At 59.6% G+C, this 26,266-nt stretch overlaps 5 protein-coding genes across 15 annotated transcripts; 4 read left to right on the top strand and 1 right to left on the bottom strand.

The window, feature by feature from the left end:
- The first annotated feature begins 1,247 nt into the window (after positions 1 to 1,247).
- Positions 1,248 to 4,753, top strand: TMEM238 (transmembrane protein 238). The gene is made up of 2 exons (XM_079119571.1): positions 1,248 to 1,949; positions 4,642 to 4,753. The coding sequence occupies exon 1, from the start codon at positions 1,421 to 1,423 to the stop codon at positions 1,940 to 1,942; it is 522 nt and encodes a 173-aa protein (XP_078975697.1). The 5' UTR covers positions 1,248 to 1,420; the 3' UTR covers positions 1,943 to 1,949; positions 4,642 to 4,753.
- Positions 4,754 to 5,118: 365 nt separating this feature from the next.
- TMEM190 (transmembrane protein 190) lies at positions 5,119 to 24,382 on the bottom strand. 6 transcript variants are annotated; one of them, XM_079118260.1, is made up of 5 exons: positions 7,956 to 8,734; positions 7,296 to 7,431; positions 6,534 to 6,569; positions 5,844 to 6,127; positions 5,119 to 5,761 (listed from the first exon to the last, which is right to left on the bottom strand). In XM_079118260.1, the coding sequence occupies exons 2-5, from the start codon at positions 7,351 to 7,353 to the stop codon at positions 5,516 to 5,518; spliced, it is 624 nt and encodes a 207-aa protein (XP_078974386.1). In that variant the 5' UTR covers positions 7,354 to 7,431; positions 7,956 to 8,734; the 3' UTR covers positions 5,119 to 5,515. The 6 variants fall into 6 exon arrangements, 5 of the variants coding, with proteins under 5 accessions (XP_078974386.1, XP_078974387.1, XP_078974389.1 ...); XM_079118261.1 differs by lacking the exons at positions 7,296 to 7,431; positions 7,956 to 8,734 and adding an exon at positions 24,275 to 24,382; XM_079118263.1 differs by lacking the exon at positions 7,296 to 7,431.
- IL11 (interleukin 11) lies at positions 8,800 to 16,458 on the top strand. Of its 5 annotated transcripts, XR_013760340.1 has the most exons (6): positions 8,800 to 11,039; positions 12,176 to 12,348; positions 12,529 to 12,615; positions 12,703 to 12,864; positions 16,121 to 16,222; positions 16,443 to 16,458. XR_013760340.1 is itself a non-coding variant. In XM_079118243.1 (5 exons), the coding sequence occupies exons 1-5, from the start codon at positions 10,760 to 10,762 to the stop codon at positions 16,127 to 16,129; spliced, it is 711 nt and encodes a 236-aa protein (XP_078974369.1). In that variant the 5' UTR covers positions 8,800 to 10,759; the 3' UTR covers positions 16,130 to 16,260. The 5 variants fall into 5 exon arrangements, 4 of the variants coding, with proteins under 4 accessions (XP_078974369.1, XP_078974368.1, XP_078974371.1 ...); XM_079118243.1 differs by lacking the exon at positions 16,443 to 16,458 and having other exon boundaries at positions 16,121 to 16,260; XM_079118242.1 differs by lacking the exons at positions 16,121 to 16,222; positions 16,443 to 16,458 and adding an exon at positions 14,071 to 14,799 and having other exon boundaries at positions 10,839 to 11,039.
- GARIN5B (golgi associated RAB2 interactor family member 5B) lies at positions 16,497 to 22,456 on the top strand (the record flags this gene model as incomplete). The annotated part of the gene is made up of 8 exons (XM_079117213.1): positions 16,497 to 16,597; positions 16,731 to 16,928; positions 17,153 to 17,177; positions 17,355 to 17,434; positions 17,712 to 17,764; positions 17,860 to 17,933; positions 18,452 to 20,298; positions 22,208 to 22,456. The coding sequence occupies 8 exons, from the start codon at positions 16,497 to 16,499 to the stop codon at positions 22,233 to 22,235; spliced, it is 2,406 nt and encodes an 801-aa protein (XP_078973339.1). The 3' UTR covers positions 22,236 to 22,456.
- On the top strand, positions 22,534 to 23,848 carry COX6B2 (cytochrome c oxidase subunit 6B2). 2 transcript variants are annotated; one of them, XM_079116819.1, is made up of 3 exons: positions 22,534 to 23,059; positions 23,477 to 23,577; positions 23,659 to 23,848. In XM_079116819.1, the coding sequence occupies exons 1-3, from the start codon at positions 22,873 to 22,875 to the stop codon at positions 23,710 to 23,712; spliced, it is 342 nt and encodes a 113-aa protein (XP_078972945.1). In that variant the 5' UTR covers positions 22,534 to 22,872; the 3' UTR covers positions 23,713 to 23,848. The 2 variants fall into 2 exon arrangements, with proteins under 2 accessions (XP_078972945.1, XP_078972944.1); XM_079116818.1 differs by lacking the exon at positions 23,659 to 23,848 and having other exon boundaries at positions 23,477 to 23,635.
- Positions 24,383 to 26,266: the final 1,884 nt, after the last annotated feature.

The following is a 26,266-nucleotide window of genomic DNA, read 5'->3' as shown; positions in this document are numbered from 1 at the left end:
GCATAACCTTTACGTCTTCGGATGCTTCCGCTCTTCTTCGTAAGACCTCGGCTATTCCCGATAGGCACCCTGGGCCCCCTCGGGCATTTTCGGAATGTCCGGAATCGCTCCGAAGGGGCAGCCAGCAGCCTGACTCAGGCCTAGTTCGGGTCTGTTTGGAAACACTCGGTTTCCACTCGGCCACATTCGGAAACCTTCAATTAATCCCGGCAGTCCCTCCCAGGCAGTGCCCCCAATCTCCTTGAAATCTACAATTGTTATCTGGAGTTTGCGGGGAACCTAGACAATAACTGTCTCGCAGACTGCCACCCCAGGGGAAAGTGAATTCCCTCTAAGGGGCTAGTTTGTCTGGAGGAAGCAGCTTTTCATGTGATCGCTTCTAGTTCCCTTTAGGATTCCACAGCGGTTCGTCTAGGCTCTTCCCGGTGCCTCACTGCCTTGCGCCTCCACTGCGCCCTAGTCGCCCGCACTAAGCTCCCTGGAAGCTTGTTTCCCGTTGACAGTGCCAGGCTGGGGAGCTGGAGCCCCGCCTGATGTGTGTGTCCTCAGCTTCACTAGCTAGGCCTGCCTGGGGGGCCTTAGAAGACTTTAAGGACAACAGAAGTGACAGTGCCCGTGCACCTCCATTGCTGCACCTTGACTCAGGTTCTCTGGGAGCTCCTTGAGGGCGGGGGGGTGGGGGGGGGGCGTTGGTGGGCCTTGTCAGGTCCACATCTGTGCCCTTGGGCTTCACCGTCACTGAGCCCTGACGTTGGGGCGTGTCCTGCTATGTCCATTAGCACACTCTAGGTCTGATGGCAGGGTCAGCCCCTCCAGTGAGGGAATTTCATCTTTGCGCCCAGGGAAGGCTGGCAACACAGGCTCCAGAAGTCTCACGATAGAGAGAAAAGAACTCAGCTGCAGTGTAGTTCAGTGGTAGAGAGCGCTATGCTAGCTTGCATGAGGCCTGGGGGCTTGATCCCCGCACCACAAAAAGAAAAATAAGTGGGAGAAAGAAACGTCCCGAAGCCGTGTTTCCTCCCTTACGGCCGCTATTCTCTGCGTCCCAGTGCTCCTTGGAGTCCAAGGCCCTTAGCTGCTAGTTTTTAGCCCCAGAGTCCCACTATTGGTGTCTGATACACAGAGGGCCTGGGAGGCAGGCACTGAACAGAACAACGCCCGGCTGCCTCCACCGTGGCACCCTGAAGTTCGACGCATGGGGGTCCGGGGTCGGCCATATCTGTGAGCCTGCTGCCCAGCACAGGACCCTGAGGGTCGGGCCTGCACAGACCCTCAGCCAGGCGTCCGGGCCGCCGCGCCCGGCCCAGCTCAGGTGACCCAGCGGGCGCTGGGTACACCTGGCTCCGTCCCCAGACCCCGCCCCGGGCGGCCGCACCCCGGAACGCTCTCTCCGGGAGCGCGCGGCTGGCAAGGCAAAGCCATGGCGGCGGTGCCGGTGGCGTGCGCCTCGCAAGTTGCCCCGCCGGTAACAGCATCCGCAAAGGCGCTAGCGCCTGCGGCAGGCCTGGGCCGCTGCCGAATGGCGCTGCTACTGGCGGTGGCGCTGGACGTGGCGGGCATGGCGGCGCTGTTGACCGGCGTATTCGCGCAACTGCAGGTGCGCGGCCGCGACTTTGGCGACCTTCTCATCTACTCGGGCGCGCTGCTCGTCTTCCTGAGCCTGCTCGGCTGGATCCTCTGGTACACCGGCAACATCGAGATCTCGCGCCAGGAGCTGGAGCGCGACTACGGCCTGCGGCCCTCGGCGCTAGCCCGCCTGGCGCGCAAGCTGTCCCGCCGCTGGTCGGCGCCCGCCGCTGGCCCTCGCGCCGCGCCCGGCTCCCTCGGAGCGCGCCGAGCCGCCCGCGCGCCCCGGCCTCCGGCCGCCGGCGCCCGCCGCGTGCGCTTGCAGCTCGCCACGCTCGAGGCCGGGCCGGGGACGGCAGGCACCGGCAGCGAGTGAGCCCCAGGTGAGCGGAGTCGGGCGGATACGTGGAGGTGGAAACAGACCGAGAGAGATGGCGACCACGATTGGCGAGGGAGACAGGCACCCGAGGAGACGGAGTCTGGAGGGGACAGAGACAGGGTAGCAGAAACTCATAGGGATGGAGACTCGGAGAACGTCGGCGTAGATGCAGACGGCGGGACGAATGAACCTCGCAGCTGGAGATGAATCGGAGGTGGGGTAGTCAGGGTTAGGCACCCCCACCCCGCACTCGGAGATACCACCCTCAAGCCGACCTCAGGCGCGCCAGCCCCCATCTGATCCTCTCGGAGGAATTGGGTGCCTGAGGTCACTGCTGATATTACCCCCCATTCTGCCGCGCGGTAAACTGAGGCCAGTGATGTTGCCGCCTTTGCCCAGGTCACACAGCACGTACGTAGGAGGAGGAGCTCCTATTCTCCTGACAAGTAGCCCTAGGAGAGGGGAGAGTGAGAAGGACCCACTTGAAGCAGGAGCGAAACCGCCCTCACTCCCGCCCCTTTCCCTCCTTCACCTTCTAGTGTGTAAGGCTCAGTGCGATCCGTGGTTTCAGGCATCCCGGGAATGTCAGAACGTATCCCACACAGATGAGGAGAAATTACTACTGTATCCCCCTCCCTAAACGCAATTCAGCCTGCCTGCCTGCCTCTGCTCAAGGACCTGCTGTGGGTCCCTCTTGCCCTCTGGTTCAGTCCAGGCCACTGACTGGCATGAAGCCACTTTTCTTGCCTTCTCTGCAGTTATATCACCTCCAGCCCACAGCCAGCCAGGCTCTTCCCCACCAAGTGGCCCCTGTTCATCCCCTCTACATGGGGAGTGCCCTTGCTGTCTGCACACCACTCAGACACTTCCTGTACATGCTTTAAGCACCAGCTCATCTCCGTCCTCCTCTGGGTCTTCCTATTGTCTGAGTTACCCGTTTTGCTTGGATGACTGTCCACTGTGTGTTGGCACTGTCTCCCCCACTGCCAGAGAGTTCCTTAAGGGTAAGACTTGGGTCTTGCTGTCTTTGTTCCTAACGTTGCCCCAGCAAAAAGTATGAACCCAATAAATGTTGGTGGCTGAGTAGATGGGTAGGTGGGTCAGTAAGTAGATGGGCGAATGGACCAGTTGGTCGAGGGGTGGTGGGTGTGTGGATTGGTTGTTTAATGGGCAGCTGTGGGTGGGTAGGTGGATGAGTGGGTGAGTGGTTTGGCTGAATGGGTGTGTGGGTGGATGTTTGAGCTGATGGGTGGTAGATGGATGGATGAGTGGCTCCGTGTTCCACGTGGGAGACCTGTAAAAGACTTGATCCCGGAGATATGCTCTGTGATGACTGGACTCCTCCTGTGCATCCAGAATCATACTAGCTGGATACTACTTGTGAGAATTGACTAAGTAGTCACTCATCATATCCTATGCTCTGAGTTCAAATGGGTAAGCTGGTTTGAGAAAGTATAGAGCCAAAAGCCTGCCTTCTTCCTCAAGAAAGCCAACACTCGTACCTAAATAAATTCGTGTCTTAAAAAAAAAGGAAAAGGAAAGGAAAGGAAGGAAGGATAGAGTCAGGCACAGTAGTGCACACCTGTAACCCAGCTACTTCGGAGGCTGATGCAGGAGGATCACAAGTTCAAAGTCAGTCTATGCAACTTAGTGTGACCCTGTCTCAAAATTTAAGAAAATAAAAGGGCTGGGGGTGTAGTCATATGCTTGTCTAACAGGCATGAGACCCTGGGTTCAATCCCCAGCACTAGGGGAAAAAAAAAGATGAACAACTATATGTGTGGGTGAAACATGAGCTCTTGCAAAATTTGGCATATCATGCAGAGGGACCCTCTGTAGTTAAAATGACCCTTGAAAATCCCTGACGTTGCCCACAAGGCCACCGCAGCCTAGTAGACCTGCACTGCTGAACCGCCCCAGAGCCTTAGACCTTGCTGCCGTGAGCACAGGCCCCTCTCAGAGGGAAAGTGACCCATTCAAACAAGGGCCCCTCCTACTGGGAGGGTGAGGTATTGCATACAAAGGCTTGCTTGGGGCGCCCCTGCCCCGGTACTGAGGATTGAGCCCAGCAGTTACTTTACCACTGAGCTACATCCTCAGCCCTTTTTGTTTTTCATTATGAGACAGGCTCTCCCTGAGTTGCTGAGGCTGGCCTTGAACTTGCAGTCCCACTGCCCCAGCCTCCCCAGTCACTGGAATCATAGGTGTGTGCCACACCATGGTGCCTCCAGCCGAAACTTGGATCTTGACAAAGGACATGTTCTGCCTCTGTAGCACTCTTATCCCTCTGAGGCCAAAGCTGGAAGGGGGGCAGAGCCACCCCATTGCTATTTCTCCCCTTCTCTACCTTTGCTTTCCTCGCCTCTGCTTCTGTCCCTGTGTTTCTGTCTCCCCAGGTCTTTCTGTCTCTGTGCCTGTCGCTCTCATCTCTGCCTCTCCCTGGCTCTGATCCCCTCTTCTTGTACCAGTGAATTCCAGTGGGCTGAAGGCACGCATGTTCACGCGTGCATGTATGCACGGGGGGTCTCGGCAGCAGATGGGGAGGGATGCAGGAACAAAGATGCAAGTGAGCAAGAATGTGCATCTGAGTGTGAGGGGCTCCCTGCCCCCACCCTGCCACTGGGTAGGGGCCTGGGACAGTGGGATGGAGAGGAGGCAGTCTTGAGCAGTCACTAACCCCACCCTCCCTCCTACAGACGACCTCACCAGTCAGGACTCGACTGAGAAGTGCCCCCTGCACCAGCCGACCACCAGTGTACCCACCTGCCCCCCAGTGTCCTCATTTGGATAAACAGCTCTGCCTTACAATACCTCTTGCCTTTTTGGGAGAGGGACCGTGCTGGGTGGGGTGGGAGCCCCTGAGGAAAATGGAGCTCAAAGGCAGCAGAGGGCAACAGGGAAGGGAAGGACCTCAAGCCCAGATCCCCACCCCTGCACCTGGCGCCCCAAGGTGGTCTGGGGCCTCCCAGAAACAGACACAGGCACCCCGGGTTTTCAGATGTTTACTGGGTGAAACATGCAAGGCAGCTGGTACAGGCCTGGCACCCTGCAGGGGGACAGGGCCAGCTGTGCAGGAGTCTTCCATGGCAGCATATTTCTAAGGAAATGTTCAGCGGCCATGGGGAGCCTGGGAGCCAAGTCCTCCGCAGGGGGAGGCCCACATTCTGCTGCACCGGTGCCCCTGCCCAGCTCAGTCAGGGGGCAAGCAGCACAAAGGGCTGGAGGGAGCACTGGTCGGTCACTCTCCCACAGCAGGACAGCTGAGGGCACATTTCCACGGCTGTGTGAGTCCATGTCCTGCTTAGGCATCCCACAGTCCCCATTTGCTCCAGCCCCTACACCTATGTCCCCCTCAGCCCAGGACCACTGAGCTCAGATCCACCCCACTGACCCCAAATGCTGTCACTCCAGACCCCTATGCTCACCCCTGGGCTCACCCCTATGCTCACAGAGCCCAGCTCTCAGTTCTGACCCTCAAGCTCCTCAAGCACAGGCACCCTGCCCCAGGTTCACCCTGAGTCACCTGCTTCCGCGGCCCCCAGAAATGAGACACACACCTATATGCCATGTCTATATTGAGGGGTCCCCTGGGGAGGCCCCTAGTCTCCCCCCTCCTCTGTTTCCTCGCCCCCTTCTGTCGCCTCCCCTTCCCCTTCGGTTTCCCCCCCTTCGGCCGGGGTTTGCATGCTGCCTGCGGACGACTTCTTCTCCGTTGACCCGCGGTCCTTGGACAGCAGCGAGACTGTCCTCGACAGGTCGCCGCATTTGCCCTTCAGGAACGGTGGGAGGTGCAGCATGTCCCGGCGCTTGGCCCACCTGGTGGGGAGGGGACACGCTCAGCCTGGCCCACTAGCCTGTGCTTGGGGGTGCAGGGACCACTGAGCCCCACCCTACTCACCAGAACAGGCAGATGCCAGCGATCAGGAAGAGCAGGCCACCACAGGTCCAGCCCAGGGCCCACATGTGCTTCCTGCGCATGCTCTCTGCACAAAAGAGGGAGGTTGGAGTCCTGGGGATCCAACAGCCCCCAGCCCAGTACCCCTCCTGGCCGCTCACCATCAGGACGCTGGTGGTAGCAGACACCATCTCGGTAGCAGCATCGCAGGCGCAGACAGAGGTTGGGGTTCTCGATGGCTGCCTGACCCCCACAGCTCTCCCTATCCCACACATCTCCCTCACAGCCTGGGGAATCATAGCAGACACATCCTCAGGCCAGACAGGGCCCAGGCCACCATGGGCTGCCTGCCCAGTGTTGGCATGCAGGACCCAGGGCTCCAGGCCCCAGCCTCCTTCCCCAGACCCAGGAGTCCAGGTCCCAGCCTCCTCCCTCAGACCCAGGGGCCCAGGCCCCAACCCTCCTCCCTCAGACCCAGAGGTCCAGCGTGCAGGACCCAGGGGCCCAGGCCCCAGCCCTCCTCCCTCAGACCCAAGGGTTCAAGTCCTCCTGCCCCAAACTCAGGGGCCCAGGCCCCAGCCCTCCTCCCTCAGTCCCAGGAGTCTGGACCCCAGCCTTCCGCCCTTGTAGACCCTAAACTCTAATCTGGGCTCCCTCTCCCTTGAGGCAATGAGGAGTTCAGTTCCCGCTCACTCCATGGATAGAAGAATCCCTGGATTCCATTCCCATCTGTGAGAGAAAAGGGTGGTGTCGGGCATCTGTATGGAGGTCAGGGTGGCCCGCTCCTCAGCCCCTGACCACCTCATGAGCCCCCTCACCTACTGAGCCCTGCATCAGCAGGAAAAGGCCCAACGCTGGAATCCCCGAGCCCACCATGTTACCTCCCAGAGCCCTGGGGCCTCTGTGGGGAATGGCCTTGAAGGACATCACCAAGCAACGGCCAGCCCCGCCCTGCTGCCCTAAGCCCAGGATTCTGAGTTCTGTTGCCAGGGAGTCCCCTCAGCAAGGGCTTGGCAGGGAGGGTCCCAGGGGCCTTGTCATGTCTGGGCAAGAGGGACCCCATTAGCACCCAGGTGGAAGGGGCAGGTGGGTGGGGCCTTGAACTTTAGAGCACCTCCTTAAGAACTCCAGAGAAAAGGAGAAGATGAGAAGGAGCCAGGGGCTAGCCACCTCCCTCTCACCAACCCACCCAGTTCCGAGGGGAGGATCAGAAGGTCTCCATGCTGGAGAAGGCTTCCTCCCTGACCCGCTCTGGGAAGGCAGCTCTGGTGGCCCAGTCTCAGGAAAGCTCGTGGCTAGGAAGTCTGTCCCCTTAGCAACCGGAGGGAGGGGCCCATGGTCATAGGGGAGGAGGGTCTCACTGAGCTCCATTGTTAGGGAAGGTTCCCCCAGCAACCAGGAGACTGGACGGAGCCCCAGCAGGTGGACCTAGAGGCCTTTCCACCTCCACCAGACCTGGCCTCCTCTCTGGAACCTTCAGCCAGTCATGGGGCTGGTCCAGCCTTGAAGACATAGGGCCGGAGCTGCTCAGCTGCTGTTAGGTGCTTCAGGAGCAAGGCCCCCATGTCTACCTGAGACTCAGTGTCCCCACCTGTAAAAGGAGAATGTCCCACTGGAGAACCTCAAGTTGTCGTTGCTGTTTTTCCTGTTCACAATGACTGTCAAGGGGCCTGGTTTCCAAAGAGAGGAAGCCAGATTAGGGACTGGGTAGGGACAATGACTCTAGTTTACCCTATCTCAGTGACCACTCAGCACAGTAAGGAGGGAACCTCAGTGCCTGTGGGCACTCTGGCTTTGGCCCAGCACTCCTGGGTCTGAGGGAGGAAGACTAGGGTCTGGATTCCAGGTCAGAAGGAGGATGGCTGAAGTTCTAGTCAGAGGGAGGAGGCTGGGGGCCTGGAGTCCTGGTCAGAGGCGGGAGGTTGGGGGCCTGGAGTCCTGGTCAGAGGGAGGAGGGCTGGGGCCTGGAGTCCTGGTCAGAGGCAGGAGGTTGGGGGCCTGGAGTCCTGGTCAGAGGGAGGAGGGCTGGGGCCTGGAGTCCTGGTCAGAGGGTGGAGGGGTCCAGGACCAGATCCCATTTCCCAAAAAGCCCACAGGGCTGACTCCTTGTCATACCCATGTCTCCTGTAAACATCCTCCTGGGTGCTGAGTGGGCCCTTGCTGCCTCCGTCAGAGATGACACAGGTCAGAGGGGCTCAGCAGGGGGCCGGGGGTGGGGGTCAGAGGGGTTGTGGGGCTGAGGCCTGGCAGCTGCTGACCATTTCCTGTGTCAACACCATCTGGACCCACTTCCCAATTCCCGGGATTCCTCAGGGATCAAGGAGGGGGTGGGGGGCGGGGCTGACTGGCCCTGGACCGCGGCTTGGGCTGGGGGGGCCCGGTTGTCACGGCCCTCACCGCTAATGACAGGTTTGGGCTGCCTCTGTGGCTGGCCTGCCCCGTCACCCCCAGAGGCTAGACAGGACCCCCCAGGGACAGACAGACGGACACACACAGCCTGGGAGCTGCTGTCCTCACACCCAGCCAGCGCAACCTCACCCAGGGCCAGCACAGCAAGGACCCTGGCCCACTCCCACATAGCAGGGGCCCCTCCCCCAGATCTGTGCCCCCCAGGGGGCTTCTGGGACCTCCTCCCCACTCTGCTCCAGAGCCCCACGCTGGCCTCCCTGCATCCTTCTTTTCTGTGGTGTCGTCTTACTCTAGGGCCTTTCTGGTCCATCTCTCCACTTGTTTCTGTCATCTGTCATTTCTTGGGATTCCCCAGCCCTGTCTCTAAGTCAGTCTCAGTCTGTCTTTTGCTATCGTTTCCATAGAAGTGACCCAAGGTGTCCCCACCCTGCCCTGGGAAGATCCAGGCACCCCAAGCATGCTGCTGTCCTCCTGCAGTTACCTGCAGGGGGTAAAGTCAACCCCCAGGGGGAGGACCAAGGCAGGACTGACAGCAGCCCAGGACCCCTCATTTGACCTAGACTTGTGACCTTCCCCACAAAGAGTGCGGAAGGGCCCCGAATTTTCCTCCACCTATCTTCAGACAAGGGTTTAGGGCTTGGACCCCTGGGTCTGAAGGAGGAGGGTGGGAGATCTGGACCCCTGTGTCTGGGAGAGGGCGCTGGGGATGAGATTCCTGGATATCTGTGGGTGGAAGGGCTGGCATTCCCAGATCCCTTGTGTTGCTCCAGGGCTGGCCCCAGGCCCAGTCCCCCATCCCCTCAAGCCAGTCCATCCCCCAGGCTGGTGGCCTGAGTCACCTTGGCTGGCCCTGCTGGTCTGGGGGGGGGGCTACGTCAGCTCTCCCCTCACTGACGCAGCCTTGGGCCCCCCACACTGACTCAGCCGGAAACAGGCCCCCTGTGGGGTGTGGACCCAATGGTCAGAGGCCTGGGTCCCAGTGGGAGCCAGGGCTGGGCAGGGCCCCTGGGGGGGCCCTTGATGGGGTGGCCAAGAAAGGGAGAGAAAAACCTTACCTGAGGAGATGAGGTCATGTCCTACTGTGGGGGGCTGTGACCTCATCTCCTTAGAGACCTGAGCAGTCCTCTCGCTGTGGGGTGGACGGGGAGGGGGAAGCATCCAGCTTCCATTCAATCCGAGAGTCCCACTCCCAGGGCAGCACGGTCTCAGAGGCCAGCATGGGGCCTGCAGAGAACTTTGGAAGTCCTTGTCACCTGTGCTCTGTCTGATCCCATCTTTCCTTGCCATCTCCGTTCTGGGGAGGAGATGCCTGGGAATTTGGGTTGATGTCTCTGACCCTCTCTTTTTGGGTTGTGAATCCTGGGCCACCTCTGCCCCTTGTTTCTCTGATGTCACCCACTGCATTGCTCTGTCCTCCGTGTTGTGTCCCTCTCCTGCCTGGACGCCTTTCCTGTTTCCATCTCTGTGTGAAGTCCTTCAGTTCTCCAGCACCCTGGCCCTGGCCCTGGGGATGTCCCTGTCCTCTCTGCCCCATCTCACCCACTCACCATCTTGTCTCTCAGTGGCTACATCTCTGTCTCCCTGGATTGTTAGTGAAATGGTTTAACGGGAGTAGGGGTGGTCATCATTTATCCAGGGCCACCTTGTGCTTGATGTGGGTGATGAGCTCACACTCTCGCTGTGGTGTTTGGGGGCGGGGGTACCCTCATTACCGCCAGTCCACACACGAGGAAGCTGAGGCACAAAGTCCCACCTCTGCAAAATACCTGGCTGCCTCGTTCTTTGGGGCCCTGGCGCTGTCTCTGGTCTTTTCTAGGCCCTGTGTCTACCTGCCTCTGTCTGTCTGTGTCCCCTTGTTGAGTCCCCACATCTCAGCACCTAATCTATTATCTGTCTCCTTTCTCTACGTCTCAGGCCTCTCAGTCCCTGTCACCCAGGCATTCTTCTGCAGCCTGCCTCTTCTCTGCCTTGATGTCCCCATCCCTTGTTCTCTTGGGGTCTCTGGGTTCCCAGAAGTCACTGCTGTTTTCCTTCGTTCCACTCTCTCCTCTGCATCCTCTCAGCTTCTGCAGTGCACACTTCTGGTGTCCCCTCTGTGTCTGTCTCTGCATCACTGTTTCCCCATCCGCTTCAAATGGCCTCCATTTCCATCCCAACTCTGCCTCTCTGCCCGTCTCCCTGCCTGTCTCAGGGCTCCGTCTCTGTCCCAGTGCCCCCATCTCTCTGTGTCTCTCTGTCCCTTAACTCTCCTCCCAGCTCCATCTCCCCAGGCCTGTGGCTTGCCTCTCCTGCCCTTCCTGGTCCAGCCAGACCCCCACCCACAGCGGGCCCCAGCTCTTGAGCCACATGTGTCTGCCCTGGTGGTGGAGGTGGAGGGAGGGGACGCCAATGACCTCACCAGCCCCTCTCCGACCACCCCCCCCTTCACTTTTCAACTTTTCCAACTTTTTCTTCCGTGCCCTCCTCCGAGCAAGGCGGTGTGAGCCCTGCTAGGCAGCCGGCTCGTCTGAATGGAAAAGGCAGGAGGGAGGGTGAGTCAGGATGTGTCAGGCCGCCCTCCCCTGCCGCCTGCCCCCCGCCCGCCCGCCCCGGCCCCCTATATAACCCCCCAGGCGCACACACTCCCTCACTGCCGCGGCCCCTGCTGCTCACACGCACATGCCTCCCCTCCCCAGGCCGCGGCCCAGCTGACCCCCGGGGCTCCCCCCGGCAGCGGACAGGGAAGGGTTAAAGGCCCCGGGATCCCTGCCCCCTGCCTTGGGGAACCCCTGGCCTGTGGGGACATGAACTGTAAGTTGGTTCCAGTTCATGGGGTGGGGGACAGGGAGGGAGGGAGGCATCACCGGCGGGGGAGGGTGAGAAGCAGACCCAGAGCCGGGACAGAGAGGGACAGAGGAGAGGGAGTCAGAGAGAGAGAGAAAAAGGATATTCAGAGAAAGTAGGAGCCAAGAGGAGAGATGAGCAAGAGACAGATGAAAGGGCAAATCAGACAGCAGAGAGAGGGACATGCCAGGCAGGGGCAGAGGGACAGACGCTGGGAGGTGACCCGAAGAGCCCTGGGACCCCGACAGATAGGCTCCGCGAGGGAAACGGAGGCAGAGCGCCCTAGGAGAGGAAGCAAGCCTGGGAGCACCCATCCCAGGCAGGGGGAGCAGAGATAGACAGGGGTGCGGACAGAGAGCTCGGAGAGACAGACACGGCGCAGGACAGACGCACAGACAGACCGCCGGCGGGGACGCGGCGGGAGGATGGGCCTCGGCCAGAGGGGACCAGGGGGCGGGCTGGGGGTGTGATAAGGGAGCGCAGCGGCCTGGGGGGCGCTGATTGGCTGGCGATCTCGGGAGTGGGCGGGGCAGCTGGGGGATGGGCAGCCGGCGAGCGCGCGGCCTGAGCCCCCGCGGCCCGAGCGCCTGTCTCCGGCTGTGCGCGTCCCTCCGCACCTCGCCGCCCAGGTGCGCCCGAGTCCCGCCCCGCGCTGTGGCCCGGCCTCCCGCGCCTACTCTGGCGGGCCTAGCGGGAGGCCTCGGGGGCCTCCCCGGGGATGGGTTGGTGCGTCCGGGGCTCAGTCCGAGCTCCTTCCCCTGCTCCCAGCCCGCTTCGGCTCCCGGGCCGGGGAGGGGGCAGGTTCTGGCCTGTGCCTCCCCCCTCATGCCCCGCCCCGGGGCCCAGATTCCGGCGTCCGGGGGCGGACGGGAGACGCCCGGCCCGTCTACCCGCCCCGGGCCGCGTCTACTCCGACGGGCGGGGCAGCCAGAGTCAGGGAGGGAGAGGGAAGCCCGCCTGGGCCCGGCGAACTGCCCCTGGGCGCTCCACCCAGATCCTCCGATCTCCAGTCCCTCCTCCCGAGGACCAGGAGTGCGGAGCCCAACCCTCCCCGCTCAGACCCGGCTGTCCAACTTGAACCCTCTGTGCCCTCCTGCCTTCAGGTGTTTGCCACCTGGTCCTGGTGGTGCTGAGCCTCCGGTTAGATAGAGTCGTTGCCCCCGGGCCACCTCCTGGCCCCCCTCGAGTTCCCCCAGACCCTCGGGCAGACCTGGACAGTGCGGTGCTCCTGACACGCTCCCTCCTGGCGGACACTCGGCAGCTGGCTGCACAGCTGGTAGGAGACTGGAGGGAATGGGCTGAGCAAGGACAGTGACGGATATGACAGTCACTGGGGAGTCTTCCAGCATGCCACCTGGAGGGCTTCCAGGCACCCAGCACGGGGGAGCCAGGGGCTGGGGAGAATTTGAAGCCTGAGTGGGGAATGGGATGCCCCTCACAACCTCTTTCCCACCAGAGAGACAAATTCCCCGCAGAAGGAGACCACAACCTGGATTCCCTGCCCACCTTGGCCATGAGTGCAGGGGCACTTGGAGCCTTGCAGGTAAGGATTGGGGGTTGGGGGCAAGGGGGGTTGGGGGTAGGGCAAACATGTACCAGGTGTGCCCTGATGCCCCACCCTGCTTCCCAGCTGCCAGGTGTGCTGACTAGGCTTAGAGCTGACCTGCTCTCATACTTGCGGCATGTGCAGTGGCTGCGCAGGGCTGGTGGCCCTTCCCTGAAGACCCTGGAACCCGAGCTGGGTGCTCTGCAGGCTCGGCTGGACCGGCTCCTGCGAAGGCTGCAGCTCCTGGTATGCCTTAGCTCCCAGATTTTATACCACCAACCCTGATCCTTGAGATCCCTAGAACCTATGGCCCAAGACTTTGAATCCTGAGATCCCAGGGTCCCAGGCTGACCCTAGAAATCCAGACCCAAACCTGATTTCTGCTCTGATACCTTGACCTTGAAACATCCTGGGTCCTGTGGCCCTGAGACTCCAGACCCCAAAATACTGCCTCCCAAGCCCCAAACTCTCACCCTGAGACCCTGAGCCTCCTTGTGTCCCTAGGGCCCCTTTCCCTGAGACCGAGACCCCAAAGCCCGAGGTTTTGCCCTGAAGTTACAGATCTTGTACTCAGAGAACCTGAGACCCAAGGTTCTCACCCTGAGGTCCTGAGATGTGAGAATCTAAATCCTCGTCCCCAGACTTGGATACCCTAGCCTCAAGGCAATGACCCTGAGGCCCCAGACCTCAGTCCTGAGATCTTGACATCTCAAAGTCCCAGCCAGAGCTCCCAACCCTGAGCAACCCCAACCCAGTCAACCACTACACACCTAGATCTCAAGCACCGACACCCAAGATCTCAAACCAGCTGACCCCAGACCCTGAGCCTGGGACCCTATATCTCTCTTCCCTGATCAAAAACAGGTCAACCTCAGATCTTGAGTATGAGATGATAAAACTCTAAGACCCAACCTCCAAAGTCCCAAAGAGACTGGAGGACTTTGGGCCCCAGTTCCTGGACCTGACTCCTAAGACCTCTGACCTTTAATTCTGGCTCCTCGCTCTGAGACCCAGACTTGAGACCCCAGCCCACCCATGAGTCTCTGTTTGGTCCTAGAGACACCACATCTAAGACCCTGTACCTGAGAATCCTGGGCCTGACCCCAGACCTGAGTGCACAGACCCTAGAGACTGTCCCAAGAAACCTAGCTGCAAGATTCCAGTCCTGTCCACCCCAAGAGGCCCCAGCCCTCACCTAGAAAGCACCAGGATCCTAGCCCCAACTCCGCAGATCTCACTCCCAAACTCAAACTTGGCTGTCGAGGCCAGCCTTAAGGTGGCAACCTTTAGATATCAGTCTCAATTTTCTAGTCCCCGAAGATCTTCCTTCCCTGACACCTCATCCCACATACCAGAGACTGCAAACATGCACCAGGCTGCCCCTAAATATCCCCTTCCCCAGACCTCCACTGCACCCCTTAACTTTTTCTCACCTCTGTCCCCTCCTAACAGATGTCCCGCCTGGCCCTGCCCCAGACAGCCCCAGACCCACCAGCGCCTCCCCTAGCCCCACCTGCCTCAGCCTGGGGAGGCATCAGGGCCGCCCATGCCATCCTGGGGGGATTGCACCTGACCCTGGACTGGGCCGTGCGGGGGCTGCTGCTGCTGAAGACTCGGCTCTGACCTGGGACCTAAAGCCACCATCATCCTTAAAAGCCACATCTTATTTATTTATTTATTTCAGTACTTAGGGTATGAGGTCAGGGGATAGCCCCTCTCATTACCCACCGTAGTTAGATACAGTCCCTCCAGGAGACTTGGGTGGGGGGCACCTGTGCCTTATTTATACTTATTTATTTAAGGAGTGGGGGATGGGAGGCAGGTGAACTCAGGTCCCCAAGGAGGAGGGAACCAGGATCCTGGATTCTTGGATCTCCAAGAAGTGTTTCCACAGTGTCTTCCTGACTTCCACCCTTCTGGGCCTGGGCAGGAGTGTATACTATTTATTAAACAATTACTTTTTATGTTATGGTGGGGAGGGGGAAAAGGAAGCCTGGGTGTTCATACAGAAATGTGAGAAACCTTTGTGAGACAATGGGGAATTAAACTTGTCATACCTATGCACTTAGGGGTGACTTCTCTTAGGGTTGGGGGCCTGGATGCTGGGGTCCCTGGGGCAGCAGGAGGCAGAGGTCCTGAGTGGGTAGAGCAGGGGAGGGGAGACTGGTCAGGCACTCAGACAATTCTAGGGAGGCAGGGGTCTGGGCCTCATCTGGTGCCCAGCACTGCATAGGTGTTCAATAAATATTTAATGGAAGGTTCCAGAAGGTTACCCTGTTACCTGCATGGGCAGAGCTGCAGGCTGGTAGCTGTTCGTTTTGACATTGATCACTATGACAAGTTGGAAACAACCCAGATGCCCAGCTGTGGGAAAATGGTGAAATAAGACATGGTACCCACAGCAGGGAGCAGCATCTCCTGCTCACGGGAGGCTTCAGACACGCTGGAGACACCCAAAGATGCCCTGTGGCCTGAAGCAGCAGGATGCAGAACCACTGAGTGACCCCAATTTTGCATTTCTCTTTAAGAATCTTTCAAAATGCTAGAGGGAAGTACACCAACTATTGACAATGGCTAACTCTGGGTGGAAGTGAGAGATGGGATGTGGGTCACTTTTATTGTTTGCGCTTGTCTGTATTTTCCAGAATTTCTACCATGACTGTATTTTGCATGACACATTTAAAAATAATAATAAACACTATTTTTAGAATGATGGAATGCCAGTCTTCCCTCCCCATCAAAAAAAAACAAAACCAAAAAAACATCCGAGCGAGAAAGACCGTTGGTGAGCCCCTGCCTGGGCTGCGCTGCGCGTGGGCTCTTGACTTAGATGATCCCTCTGGATCCTTGCCTACGCCCCCTCTCAGGGGTGAGGAAACTGAGGCCTGGGCTTGCAGTCCTCACAGTCACTCGGCTGGACTGTGGTCTGGGTCGGACTGGGCCCGGAGCTGCTGGCATCCCACTCTGCACGCCGCACTCAGGTCTGTGGAGGTGGTCCGCCTGGCGTTAGACCTGAGAGCCCCCAGGCTCAGCCTGGATCTGGGACCCATGCGGGGACTGGAGTGGGGCCAGTGGCAGAGCTGGGTCTGCGATTCCTTTGGTTAATGGTTCGTTTAAAGTACCCAGACGACACTCCAGGGGCCTCGCATTGTCCCAAGGTTAGTTCTGGGGAGTGCCCACGCGGGGCTTGGGGTTTTGATTTAACCATGCCCACTCTAAAGACTCTAGGTCATATCCTGCGAGTGCCCAGGAAGAGTCTCCTGTGTGTCTGTTGAGGTCACAAAGCCCTCCACCAAAGGCTCCTCCCCCAGCTCAGTGCTGTCCACCCCAGCAGGACCATGGCCACAGCCCTAGTCTTCCAGCCCTGGGGAAGCCCCACTCTGTGACCACTGAGCTCCCACCACCTGTGAAGCCCAAGGGGCCAAGGCCAGTGGGCCCGGGTGGGGACAGGGGTGTGCCTGGGTCCTGGGTCCCTAATTTGTCCCACCCAATGCTCCTGCAGGCACCATGAACCGGCTTTGGAACGTCCGGCATGCCCAGCAGCACCAGGGCCCTCCAAAGTGGGTCCCCATTCTGGGGGAGCTACAGAAGACCCTCCAGAAGGGCGAGTACCTGCCCCTCCGCCCGCTGCCCATGTTCGAGAGTAACTTTGTCCAGGTCCCCTGCTCCCTGTGTCCTGGGGGCTGAGGGGGAAGGAGGGTTGAGAAAGACCAGTGGGGGTTTAAGAGGGTTGGGGAGGTGGGTTCCCAGGGCGCTCGGCCTGAGGGTGCTAGAGGTGTGTTGGAGGAAGGATTGGTTCCAGCCCCTCTCCCTGGCTGCCCCAGGTCACCAATCGCGGGGGCCCAGTGTTCGTGCATCACAGAGCCAACCGGCTGACCATGGGCGTGGCTGCATCCCTGCCCGGCCTGATGCTGCCCGACATCCTGCTGATCGCTCAGCCCCCAGAGGGCAGGGACGCCTCGAGCCTCATCCTGACCAGGTGCCTTCCTGCCCCCATCCCTGCCATGCCCTCCCCACCTCCAGCTCTAGCCAGCTGTCTCTGCTTCCCTAGGATGATCCCACTAGACCTTGTCCACCTATATGTCCATGATCTGTCCTCCTGGCGCCTGAAGCTGCGCCTGGTCACTGGCCGCTGCTACTACCTGGAGCTGGATGCTCCTGACCATGAGGTGGGCTTCCTGTTCAACCGCTGGATCCGTCTCATCAACCTGCTTCGGGAGCCTGCCACCACCTGGGCCCCCAGGACCCTGCACACGCCCCCCCTGGACATGTCCTTGGCCACAGCGCCTGCCTCCACCTGGCATCTCCAGGTGGGGCCCCAACACACAGATCTCAGGCAGAAAGCTTTAGGGAACCACAGTCCCAATTCCACGAGGAGCTGGGACCCATGGTCCCCAGTCCAGCAAAGGGGCTGGGGCCATACCACTTAGTCTAAGGGTGGAGGGGCTGGGGATGAGATTGCCGTCTGGGTGGGCAATGGAAATATAGAAGCCAGGGGCTGTGACCCCACTTGACTGCCCCTCCCTGTCCACAGGACCAAGCCCACATCAAACGTACAGGTAAGCAGGCTCTGCCATCTGTTAGACCCTTCTCTATGGGCCAGGTGCCTCCCCAGTGGAAGCTCTGACACTGGGTCCCCTGCTCTCCTCTGGGTGGGCCTCCTTGTCCTCCTCAGGGCCAGTCCCTGTGTGCTCCCCCTTTCAGTCCCTGACTCCTTTCTCCACCTCTCTCTCCAGCTCTCTCTCCAGTTGCAATTGCTGAGCCCACCTTTCCTTATAAGATGCTGGCCTCTCAGAAGAAGAAGAAGAAAGCCAAGGTGAGCCAGCCAGGACGGGCCCAGGGACCAAGGGACTGGGATGGGGCTGCCCTTTCTTGACTGCCTCTCCCCACCCACTGCCAGGCCCTCAAGCGAAGATTCAAGTCTCAGGCTGTGGGTGACTCCGTGCCTCTCGTCTGGTCCCAGCTAGAGCATGCAGGCGATAAGAGGAGAGCCACAGAAAAGAAGTGGGCGCGGGCTTGTTGCTGGCGGGGGTCAGCATGGGGGGTGTCTTTGGCTCGGATACCACCCAAGTTCCACAATATTGCTCCTACAGGTCCCACCCAGATGCCCACCCTGACAGATCCGACACCCAAATCCACGTTTCTGGTAGGAGCGACTCCCTCCCTCTGCTACCATGTGTGGACCTATTCGTGGCCCTGGTTCTTCTTCCCCAAAGGGCTTAGTCCACTTTCTCCCACCAGGGAAGGCCAGCATCACCATCCGCACCATCTTCAGCATCATTTCCAACACCATCAACCAGTCACAGTCCTCTAAGGCCAGCTACGCTCCAGGGGACCCCTGGGACTGAGGGAGGAGGCTGGGCTGGAGCCCTGGGTCTGAGGGAGGAGGCTGGGCCTGGACCCCTGGGTCTGAGGGAGGAGGCTGGGCCTGGACCCCTGGGTCTGAGGGAGGAGGCTGGGCCTGGAGCCCTGGGTCTGAGGGAGGAGGCTGGGCCTGGAGCCCTGGAGCCCTGGGTCTGAGGGAGGAGGTTGGGCCTGGAACCCTGGGTCTGAGGGAGGAGGCTGGGCCTGGAGCCCTGGGTCTGAGGGAGGAGGGCTGGGGCCTGGGTCCCTGGGTCTGAGGGAGGAGGCTGGGGCCTGGGTCCCTGGGTCTGAGGGAGGAGGCTGGGCCTGGGTCCCTGGGTCTGAGGGAGGAGGCTGGGCCTGGGTCCCTGGGTCTGAGGGAAGAGAGCTGGGTTTCAACCCCTGGGCCCGGGGGAGGGGAACTTGGGCAGGACCCCTAAGTCTGTGGTCTCCCTTGACCCTGACCATTCATCCTTCTACCCGTCTACAGCCTGTCACATCTGAGTCTGATGAGGCCACAGGCAAGGGAGGTGTGATTAAAAACCCTACCCGCTGTATCTCGAACGAAAGCCCTGATTTCACCTTCCCGGGCTCCTACGATCACTTAGAGACTCTGCTGTGGAAGCAGGACATTGAAGAACTAATGGATCCGGAGTCCAGCACTTTGTCCTCCTCCTCCTTGGGTCCATCTCCCTACCCTCCGCCCAGGTACCTCTTTCCAGCTCGTATCTCTTTTCCTGGGCCCCGCGACAAGGCCAGGAATATGGGCTCCCGGCAGGGCCAGGGCCCACTACTCTCCCAGAAGGCCGCACCTGCTCCAACCACGTCGCTGAAAGCACCGTTCATCGTAGACCAGTCCCACAAGGTGCCAGCTATACCTGCTCCATCCAGGAAGGCCCCAGCTCCTCGTGCTCCAGTCCGGAAGGCCACAGCTGGAGGTGGCCCATCACAAAAGATGCCACCTGCATCAGCTTTTCCTCAGAAGACCCCAGCCATACCTTACCCATCCCGGAAGCATCCAGCTGTATATTTCCCTCCCCAGAAGACCCTACCCCCATCTCAGAAGGCCCTGCCTGTATCTGCTGTTCCCCCTGTCCCAAATAAGGAATCTCTGTTCCCACTTGCCCCATCCCAGAAGGCTCCGACCTCACTTCCGCAGTACCAGATGGCAGGTGGTCCATCTACCTTGCAGGAGAAGGCCATTGCCAAGCTAGATGTGTTGCCAGTGGGGGTTTCTGGGGGGGACATGCTTGAGAGGTCTGAAGAGAAGCCCAAGACCGTGGTCTTGTTGGGAGCCCAGGAAACAAATAAGGTAGAGATGAGGACCCAGATGATGTCTCTGGAGCTGCCCTTCACCACAACCAAGAAGGAGTCTGAGGACATCCTGGTCAGCAAAACCCGGGAGCTTACCCTGGACGGCTTAAAGGGCAGAGGGAAGGTGGAGGACCGGGCCAGCAAGATGAAGGAGGAGCTGTCCCTGGATCTGCCTGGCATGAAGTCCAAGGAGGTGGAGCGTCAGAAGAGATGGATCAAGACCAAGGAGATGGCCATTGAGGGTCCCCTGCCGGAGCAGAGCAGGCCCTTCTCTGTGGAGGGGCTCGCACTGGCCAAGCTGATGATCATAGCCAACTCCAAAGAGAAGCACTTGAGAATGCCTGCAGTCTCACTGCCCTCCTGGCTCTCAGTGGCTTCTGGAACATCCACTGTGTCTACCAAGGCCCCACTGCCCTTCAGTCCCAGCCAGCTGACCTTTCTGGAGAGGCAACCAGTGATTGTCAAAGAGCAGCCAGAGTCACACACCTGGGTGAAGGAGAACCTGCAGCAGCGATGGACAGAGAGCGAGCCACCCTGGGACTCGGTGGGGACTTCTAAGGTGACCCCCCACACTGTGCCAACCTCTGACAGCCCGAAGGTAGTCAGTAACCCCCAGGTTCCCATCCCCCTGCCTGCCTCGCCGTGGGAGGACATGCAGCAAGCTCCCATTCCAGCAGCTCCCATCTCTAGGACCCCGGGCTCGGTCAGGACCCCGGGCTCTGTCAGGACCCCGGGCTCGGTCAGGACCCTGGGCTCGGTCAAGACACCAGGCTCAATCAGGACACAGGGCTCAGTCAGGACACAGGGCTCAGTCAGGACACAGGGCTCAGTCAGGACACCCCAGCAACCCGGGATAATATCTCAAGAACCTGAAGGGATGCCGAACCAGCATCCCCTGGCCAAGGCTGGGTCATCCTCGGAAATTCTCCTGCCTGTGCTCTTGGAAGTTGACAATGTGAGGGATGTGGTCACCAAAACAGAGAAAACAACGGAAGAACAGGGCGACTTTGATCCTTTGCCCAGGTATTTGGGATTAACAACTAATGCTTATTGTCAACTCCATTATCTGCTGGGTAGGGATGGTCATTCCCTGATTTCACTGTTAGTCATACACGTTCTCTGTATTTATGTATGTTTGGGGGGTTCTCTCCAGAGCCCAGGGCCTGCTGAGCTAACCCCTGGCCAATGTCAATATTCGTTGAGGTCGACTGTCTGGGTGTTGTTCTGGGCAGTGGGATGCAGGTGGTAGTGGGTGGGGTATGCTGCTGGCATCTGGTGGGTAGGGACAAGGCAGGCTGGTAGATGTCCTAGAAGGCACAGGATGGCCCCGCCATGGCACAGGTGGCCAGGGATGCCTTCTGGAGCTGGAGTCGTTTGTGTAAAAGACTGAAGGAGGGCTGGGGATTTAGCCCAGTGCTTAGCGTACTTGGGGCCCTGAGTTCACTCCCTAGAACACCCATATGCATGTACACACACACGCGGAGCCGAGGAAGAGGAGTAGGAGCCATGAGAACATGGGGGGAAGCATCGCTGAGAAGGAACAGCCTCTGCAGGGTCCCCGAGGCAGGAGCAAAGCATGCATGCTGCGCTGGATCCAGAGCAACCCCAGAGTTCAGGTGTAGGAAACACAGTCAGGGATAATGGAGGCACCATCATAGAGGACCTTGCAGACAAGTTTAAGGACTGTAGCTTTTGACGCTGAGCAAGTTGGAAGGTTTGGAGCACAAGAATGGCAGGAACTGGTTGGTGGTGGGGCTGTGGCTCAGTGGTAGAGCGCTGGCCTGGCATGTGTGAGACACTGAGTTTGATCCTCAGCACCACATAAAAATAAATGAAGGTATTGTTCCATCTACAACTGAAAATATATATGAGAAAAAAAGAATGGCAGGAACTGATCTACGCTGAAAGGGCTCTCTGGCCAGAGGTACAGATGCAAAGGGAACAAGGGTCAGAGCTAGAGCACAGGCAGGAGGCTGCTATAATGCCCGGGCTGGAGGTGGTGCTCCAGGTGTCACCAAGTCCTGAACTCCTCAGACACTGTGCGTGTGATGTCTGAGGAGTGAGACTGAGGGTGGTTGGGAGGTCTGAGGGTCTGAGAAACCTGGAGGATGCACTGGCCACTGGCAGCAGTGGGGGAAGATGGTGAGTGAGGAAGTACTGGGGAGAAGGTTGGGAGTTCTGTGCTGCACGTCTCAGTTCTGAGATAGCCAGGGAAGCCTGGGGTAAGTCGTTGCATAACATGATCGTGGAATTCAGGGGAAGCAATTTGGGGTGTCATCTGCCTATGGAAGGGTCACTGATGGAGGTCACCAGTGAGTGGAAATGAAGAGATAGCCCAAGTTGTCCAGAAATAGAACCAAAGACCGTAGAACAGCAAAAGGCAGAAGCATGGGAAACACTGCCGGAAGAAGGTGGTGAGGGAGGAAGGCAGGGGCCATATGTCCACAGGCTGCAGCCAGGTGGAAGGAGGCCAGGACTGGCCCAGGGCATGGGTCTGTCAGCAGGGAGGAGCAGGCCTCGGAGAGTGCATACAGCAGGGAGTCACCACTCGGAGACCTTATAAGTGTTATGGCAAGTGCCAGGAGCTGGACGTAATGGGCCCCATTTTGTAGGGTTCCATTTCCACAAAATGTCCAAAAATAGGTGAATTCATGGATACAGGAAGTGGACTGGGGTTTATTTCAGGGGCTGGAGGTGGAAGAATGGGGAGCGACTGCTAATGGACTGAGGTTTCTTTGGGTGATGAGAACATTCTGCAACTGGAGTTGATGGTTTCACCTTTGAATGTACTGAATGCTACTTTAAGGGGTACACATTAAATCAGAGTGGTAACTTTTAGGTAATGGGTATTTCACCGTGATATACTTAGAGCCTTGGTTTTGGATGTCCTCCACAGTCCCCCAAGGTCCTCTCTGGCTTTCTCTCTTTGCAGCATCCCGAGTTCCCAGCACTTGGAATAGCAGGTTGCAGAGAACTTGCTCTCAATCGTCAAACTGTCCAGAGGAGCCCAGCGGGGCCAGGTATCCTGAGACTGGGACACCTGCCTTAGACCTGGCCCTGGCCCTAGCCCTGGTGGGGGTCCTGGAAGCTGAGACCTCACCTTCCCTTTTCCCTCTTCCCCTACAGGCCCCAGGGCGCTGTGCGCCCCTACTGTACGATGCAGAGTGCGGGGAAGGCCAGGCGGGGGGTTTCCCGCTCCGGTAGAGCCCAGAGTTATCTATAAGTTTATATACTGGGGGCGGGGGCGGGGCGGGGAGAGCCCGCGGAGTAGCCCAACTTCGCAGAGATTAAAAGCCTGAGTCTGAGACTCAGCCAAAGTCCCGCTTCGGTGCCTTTGTGTGTGCGCGGCCCCCGAGGGGGCGTCGGGCCCAGACCCGAGGGGTCTCCACTGACGCGGACCGCGTTCCAGACCCGCCCCGCAGCGGCTCCCATTGGCCGGGGCTGCCGGGGTCCCAGCCAATCCAGCCGAGGGCCGCGTTTTCCTGAGCCGGGCGGGACCCCTCCGACTCAGAAGCCAGAGGTTCGCGGGCACCACCGCACAGAGGACCCGGCCACGCGTGGGCCTGTCTGGTGAGGGCGGGACAGGTGGGACTCAGGATGGGCTCAGGAACCGGGTGCGGTCGGAGCCCCACGGAACCCCCTTCCGCCCCGCAGGGGCCACGTCCTCCGTGGACGATAGATGTGGAAACTCAGAAGCCCCCCAAGGGGAAATGGACGACCCCGCCCTTCGACCCGCGCTTCCCCAACCAGAACCAGACCCGTAACTGCTACCAGAACTTCCTGGGTGAGACCTACTGGGCCAGGCTAGAGGGCAGCTGGGCGAGTGACGACCAGCGAGGTGGGCAGGCGGGGCCCCCTGGAGACCGCGAAGACCGTTGGGTGTTGGGGATGCAAGCCGAGCCTGGGGGCGGGGCCTGGCCGGCGGGGGGCGGGGCTCGGAGCGCGGGGGCGGGGCCTGACCCGAATCGGGTGGGGCAGAGACTTGGAGCCGGGCGAGGGAGGTCGGGCAGGGATGATCGAGGAGGGGCGTTAGTAAAGAGCAGAGCTGCGGGTGGAGGAGCGGGGCCAGGCCTGGAGGCGGTGGGGTTCGGTCATGGAGGGGCGGGCTGTGGGAGGCTGGGCGGGGGCCAGAGCCCTGGGGCGGGGCCTGTCCCCGTGCGGGCGTGGTTTGCCTCTGACCCCGCCCCGCTGCACTACGCAGACTACCACCGCTGCATCAAGAACATGAACCGCCGCGGCAAGAGCACCGAGCCCTGCGAGTACTATTTCCGCGTGTACCACTCGCTGTGCCCCATCAGCTGGGTGAGCTGGCAGAGGGGCGCCGGACCCGAGCGGGCGGAGGGCTGGGGCCCAGGCTGAGGCGGCCACTCCCTCCCTTTCCAGGTGCAGCGCTGGAACGAGCAGATGAGGCAAGGGACTTTCCCCGGCAAAATCTGACTGTCCGAGCGGTTTTCCCGAGCAATCAGCCCCAGTGGCCCCCATCTTCTAGTTTCAGGAAGACCCGGCCTTAGTTACCAACCCCACCCGCCAGTCTAAGCCACAAATAAAGTTATGCTGTTGCTACTGTTTCTTAGTGCCGAACCAATGATTAGGGGATGGGCATGGGGAGGACTCTGAGGCAGGAAGGTAGGAACAAGTCGGGGGACTTCCACGCCCTGCTTTGGCTCAGCCAAGGTGCTGGTATCCCAGCACAACTCAGAGGCTCCAGGGAATCCTGCCTCAATCCCCACACCTGTCACCCAAGTGTTTATGCCCACAGCTCAGCCTCCTCCCCTCCTGTCTGGGTCATCTCCTTGGCCTTCCCCCACCACTTCCACCCTGTCCATCCAGCCTCCAGTTCTGAGGGGCCTTCACCCTACCCAGAGCCCACAACACCCCTCCCTGCTCTTCCTGCTGACACTTCCTCCTTTCTCCACCGTGTCCTGCCTGCCCACCCCAGCCCTTTTCCCTCCCAGAGCATGAGCCCTCCTTTCCCAGTAGGGTTCCTGGGACTCCTCACCTCCATCCTGTCCACATCCTGAGGGCCAGAGAAGCAGCCTCCTCTGTTCTCTGAGCATCAGCCCTGTCCCGCCCCTGCGTGAGTACATGTGCACACACATGATGCCATCTGTCCCTCTCCCAACATGTCACTTCGGTTTCTCCCAATGCCCCTTCGGGAAGCTCAGCCCAGGTCTGAATTCTTGCTCTTTCCACATCCGCAGCAGCTACAGCACCATGCTGCTGAGCGGTTCTGGTTCCAGGTGGTCCTTGGACTGTTGCCTCTCCCCATGCCAAAGAGTGGCCCATGACAGAGCCCAGGGGCTCCAGGCTGGTCCTTCCCTGAACCTGCTGCTGCCTGAGGTTACCCACCTAGAATGAAAGCTTTCAAAGGGAGCCCTACACCTTGGCCTTGGTGGCTTCAAGAGGCCCTGCCCAACCCCAAGGCTTAAAAGTGACTGTGACAAATTGTAACAACTCACTGGGTGACCCAGTTATAGATGGAGATGGCTGAGGGTCCCATTATCAGACCAAGCAGGGCAGGAGGGGCTGGTCAGCTCAGAGGACCAGCTCCAACCTACCCTCACTCCAAGATGACCTGTCCAGCACCCCGCCCAGAGCACACCCCACAGGAGCCATCTAGGGGGTTGGCTCCACCTGACCTTGGTCTCCCAGCTCCCTGCCTCTGAGAAGCAGGGTGTGGACATGACTGTGGTGGAGGGGACCATGTCTGGTCACTCATCCCCAAAGTCACAGAGGTGGCTTTGCTGCTGGGAGAGAAGCTAGAGGGCAGGTCAGCTGTCTGAAGACTTAGTGAGGTCACCCAGGTGGTGTCCAGAGCACAAAGCCAACACCTGTGCACCATGGCTACCTCCTTCCTAACTCAGAGCCAATGTCTGGAGGCTTTTTTCTGCCCCATGGCTGCCTTCCTCCTCCTCCCTCCTCCCCACCCCCATCTCTTGACCACTTCCTGGACTCATATTCCTGGCCTCCCCTGCCCATGCCTGACTTGCCTTGCCTCCAGGCTGATGGACCATCGTTCCACAAACCCTGAATGTCTCTTCCACACCACCTTGGCCAGCTATCCCACCACACCGTGCGGCCGCCTCACGGTCCCTCAGCAGCCTCCCCAGGCTCTGTGTCCTCCTCCGTTCATCCACTTTTCTCTTCCCCTCCCTCAGAGCTTGCTCCTCCTCCCAGCCTACCGACAAGCTCGGGTGCTTCGTGGCACTCTGCTTTGACCATGCTTCGTTCCAGGGGACCCTCTGCCCTATGACACCACTGCTGCCAGCCTGCTGTTCTGTGGCTCCCGGCAGGACCCTCTTCTCTCTGGCTTCAGCATCTTCCCCATCCTGAAGGTCAAGAGCCTGGGAGGGCTCTGAGGATGGAGGCAAGTTCTGGACTGCAGCTGACCAGTCCCGGCCCAGGATAAATTCTCTAGACCCTCGTACTGTGATCTTTTCAGCCCTGATACAGTGATGATACCCATGCGTCCTAGGACTGTGGGGAGGAGAGGGTAAGAACACAGAAACTGGAACAGGCCAGTTGTTCTCAGAGCGTGTGGCCTGTCTACAGAAACGACTGGAGTCAATCAGGAGAGCACAGCGGCCCAATTCTGGTGTGCACTATTATGCTGGGCAGTGGGGGACTGGGTGGGCAGAGAGGTCCTGTAGCTCCTGGAGGCATCCGGGCAATTTGAGCTCAGCATAAAGGGTCAGAGAGCCCTTCCACGGTAGAAGCAGAGTCTGTGGCACGCAGGGGTGGGGGGTCCTCATGACAGGTCCCTGCCTGCTCAGGTCTGAGAGCAGAACTGGTGCCTGGCACGTGATAAACACCCAGTTTCCATGTTGGCTTTCAGTTTTCTGTTTCTTTCAACTCCTGTCTGCTGCTTCCTATGACTACCACAGTGTTTGTGTCTTTGGGTTCCTTCCCAGTTTCCTGCTCTGTCCCCACACGTATGATGGGTCCTTATGCCCAGGACCCCATCAACCCTCAGATAAGCCCCTTTCCAAGC

This window comes from Sciurus vulgaris (genome assembly GCF_902686455.1).
Source record: "Sciurus vulgaris genome assembly, chromosome: 17".
NCBI classification, from domain to species: Eukaryota; Metazoa; Chordata; class Mammalia; order Rodentia; family Sciuridae; genus Sciurus; species Sciurus vulgaris.
The sequence above is the reverse complement of the archived record's forward strand: the minus strand, read 5'-3'. Positions and strand labels throughout refer to the sequence as shown.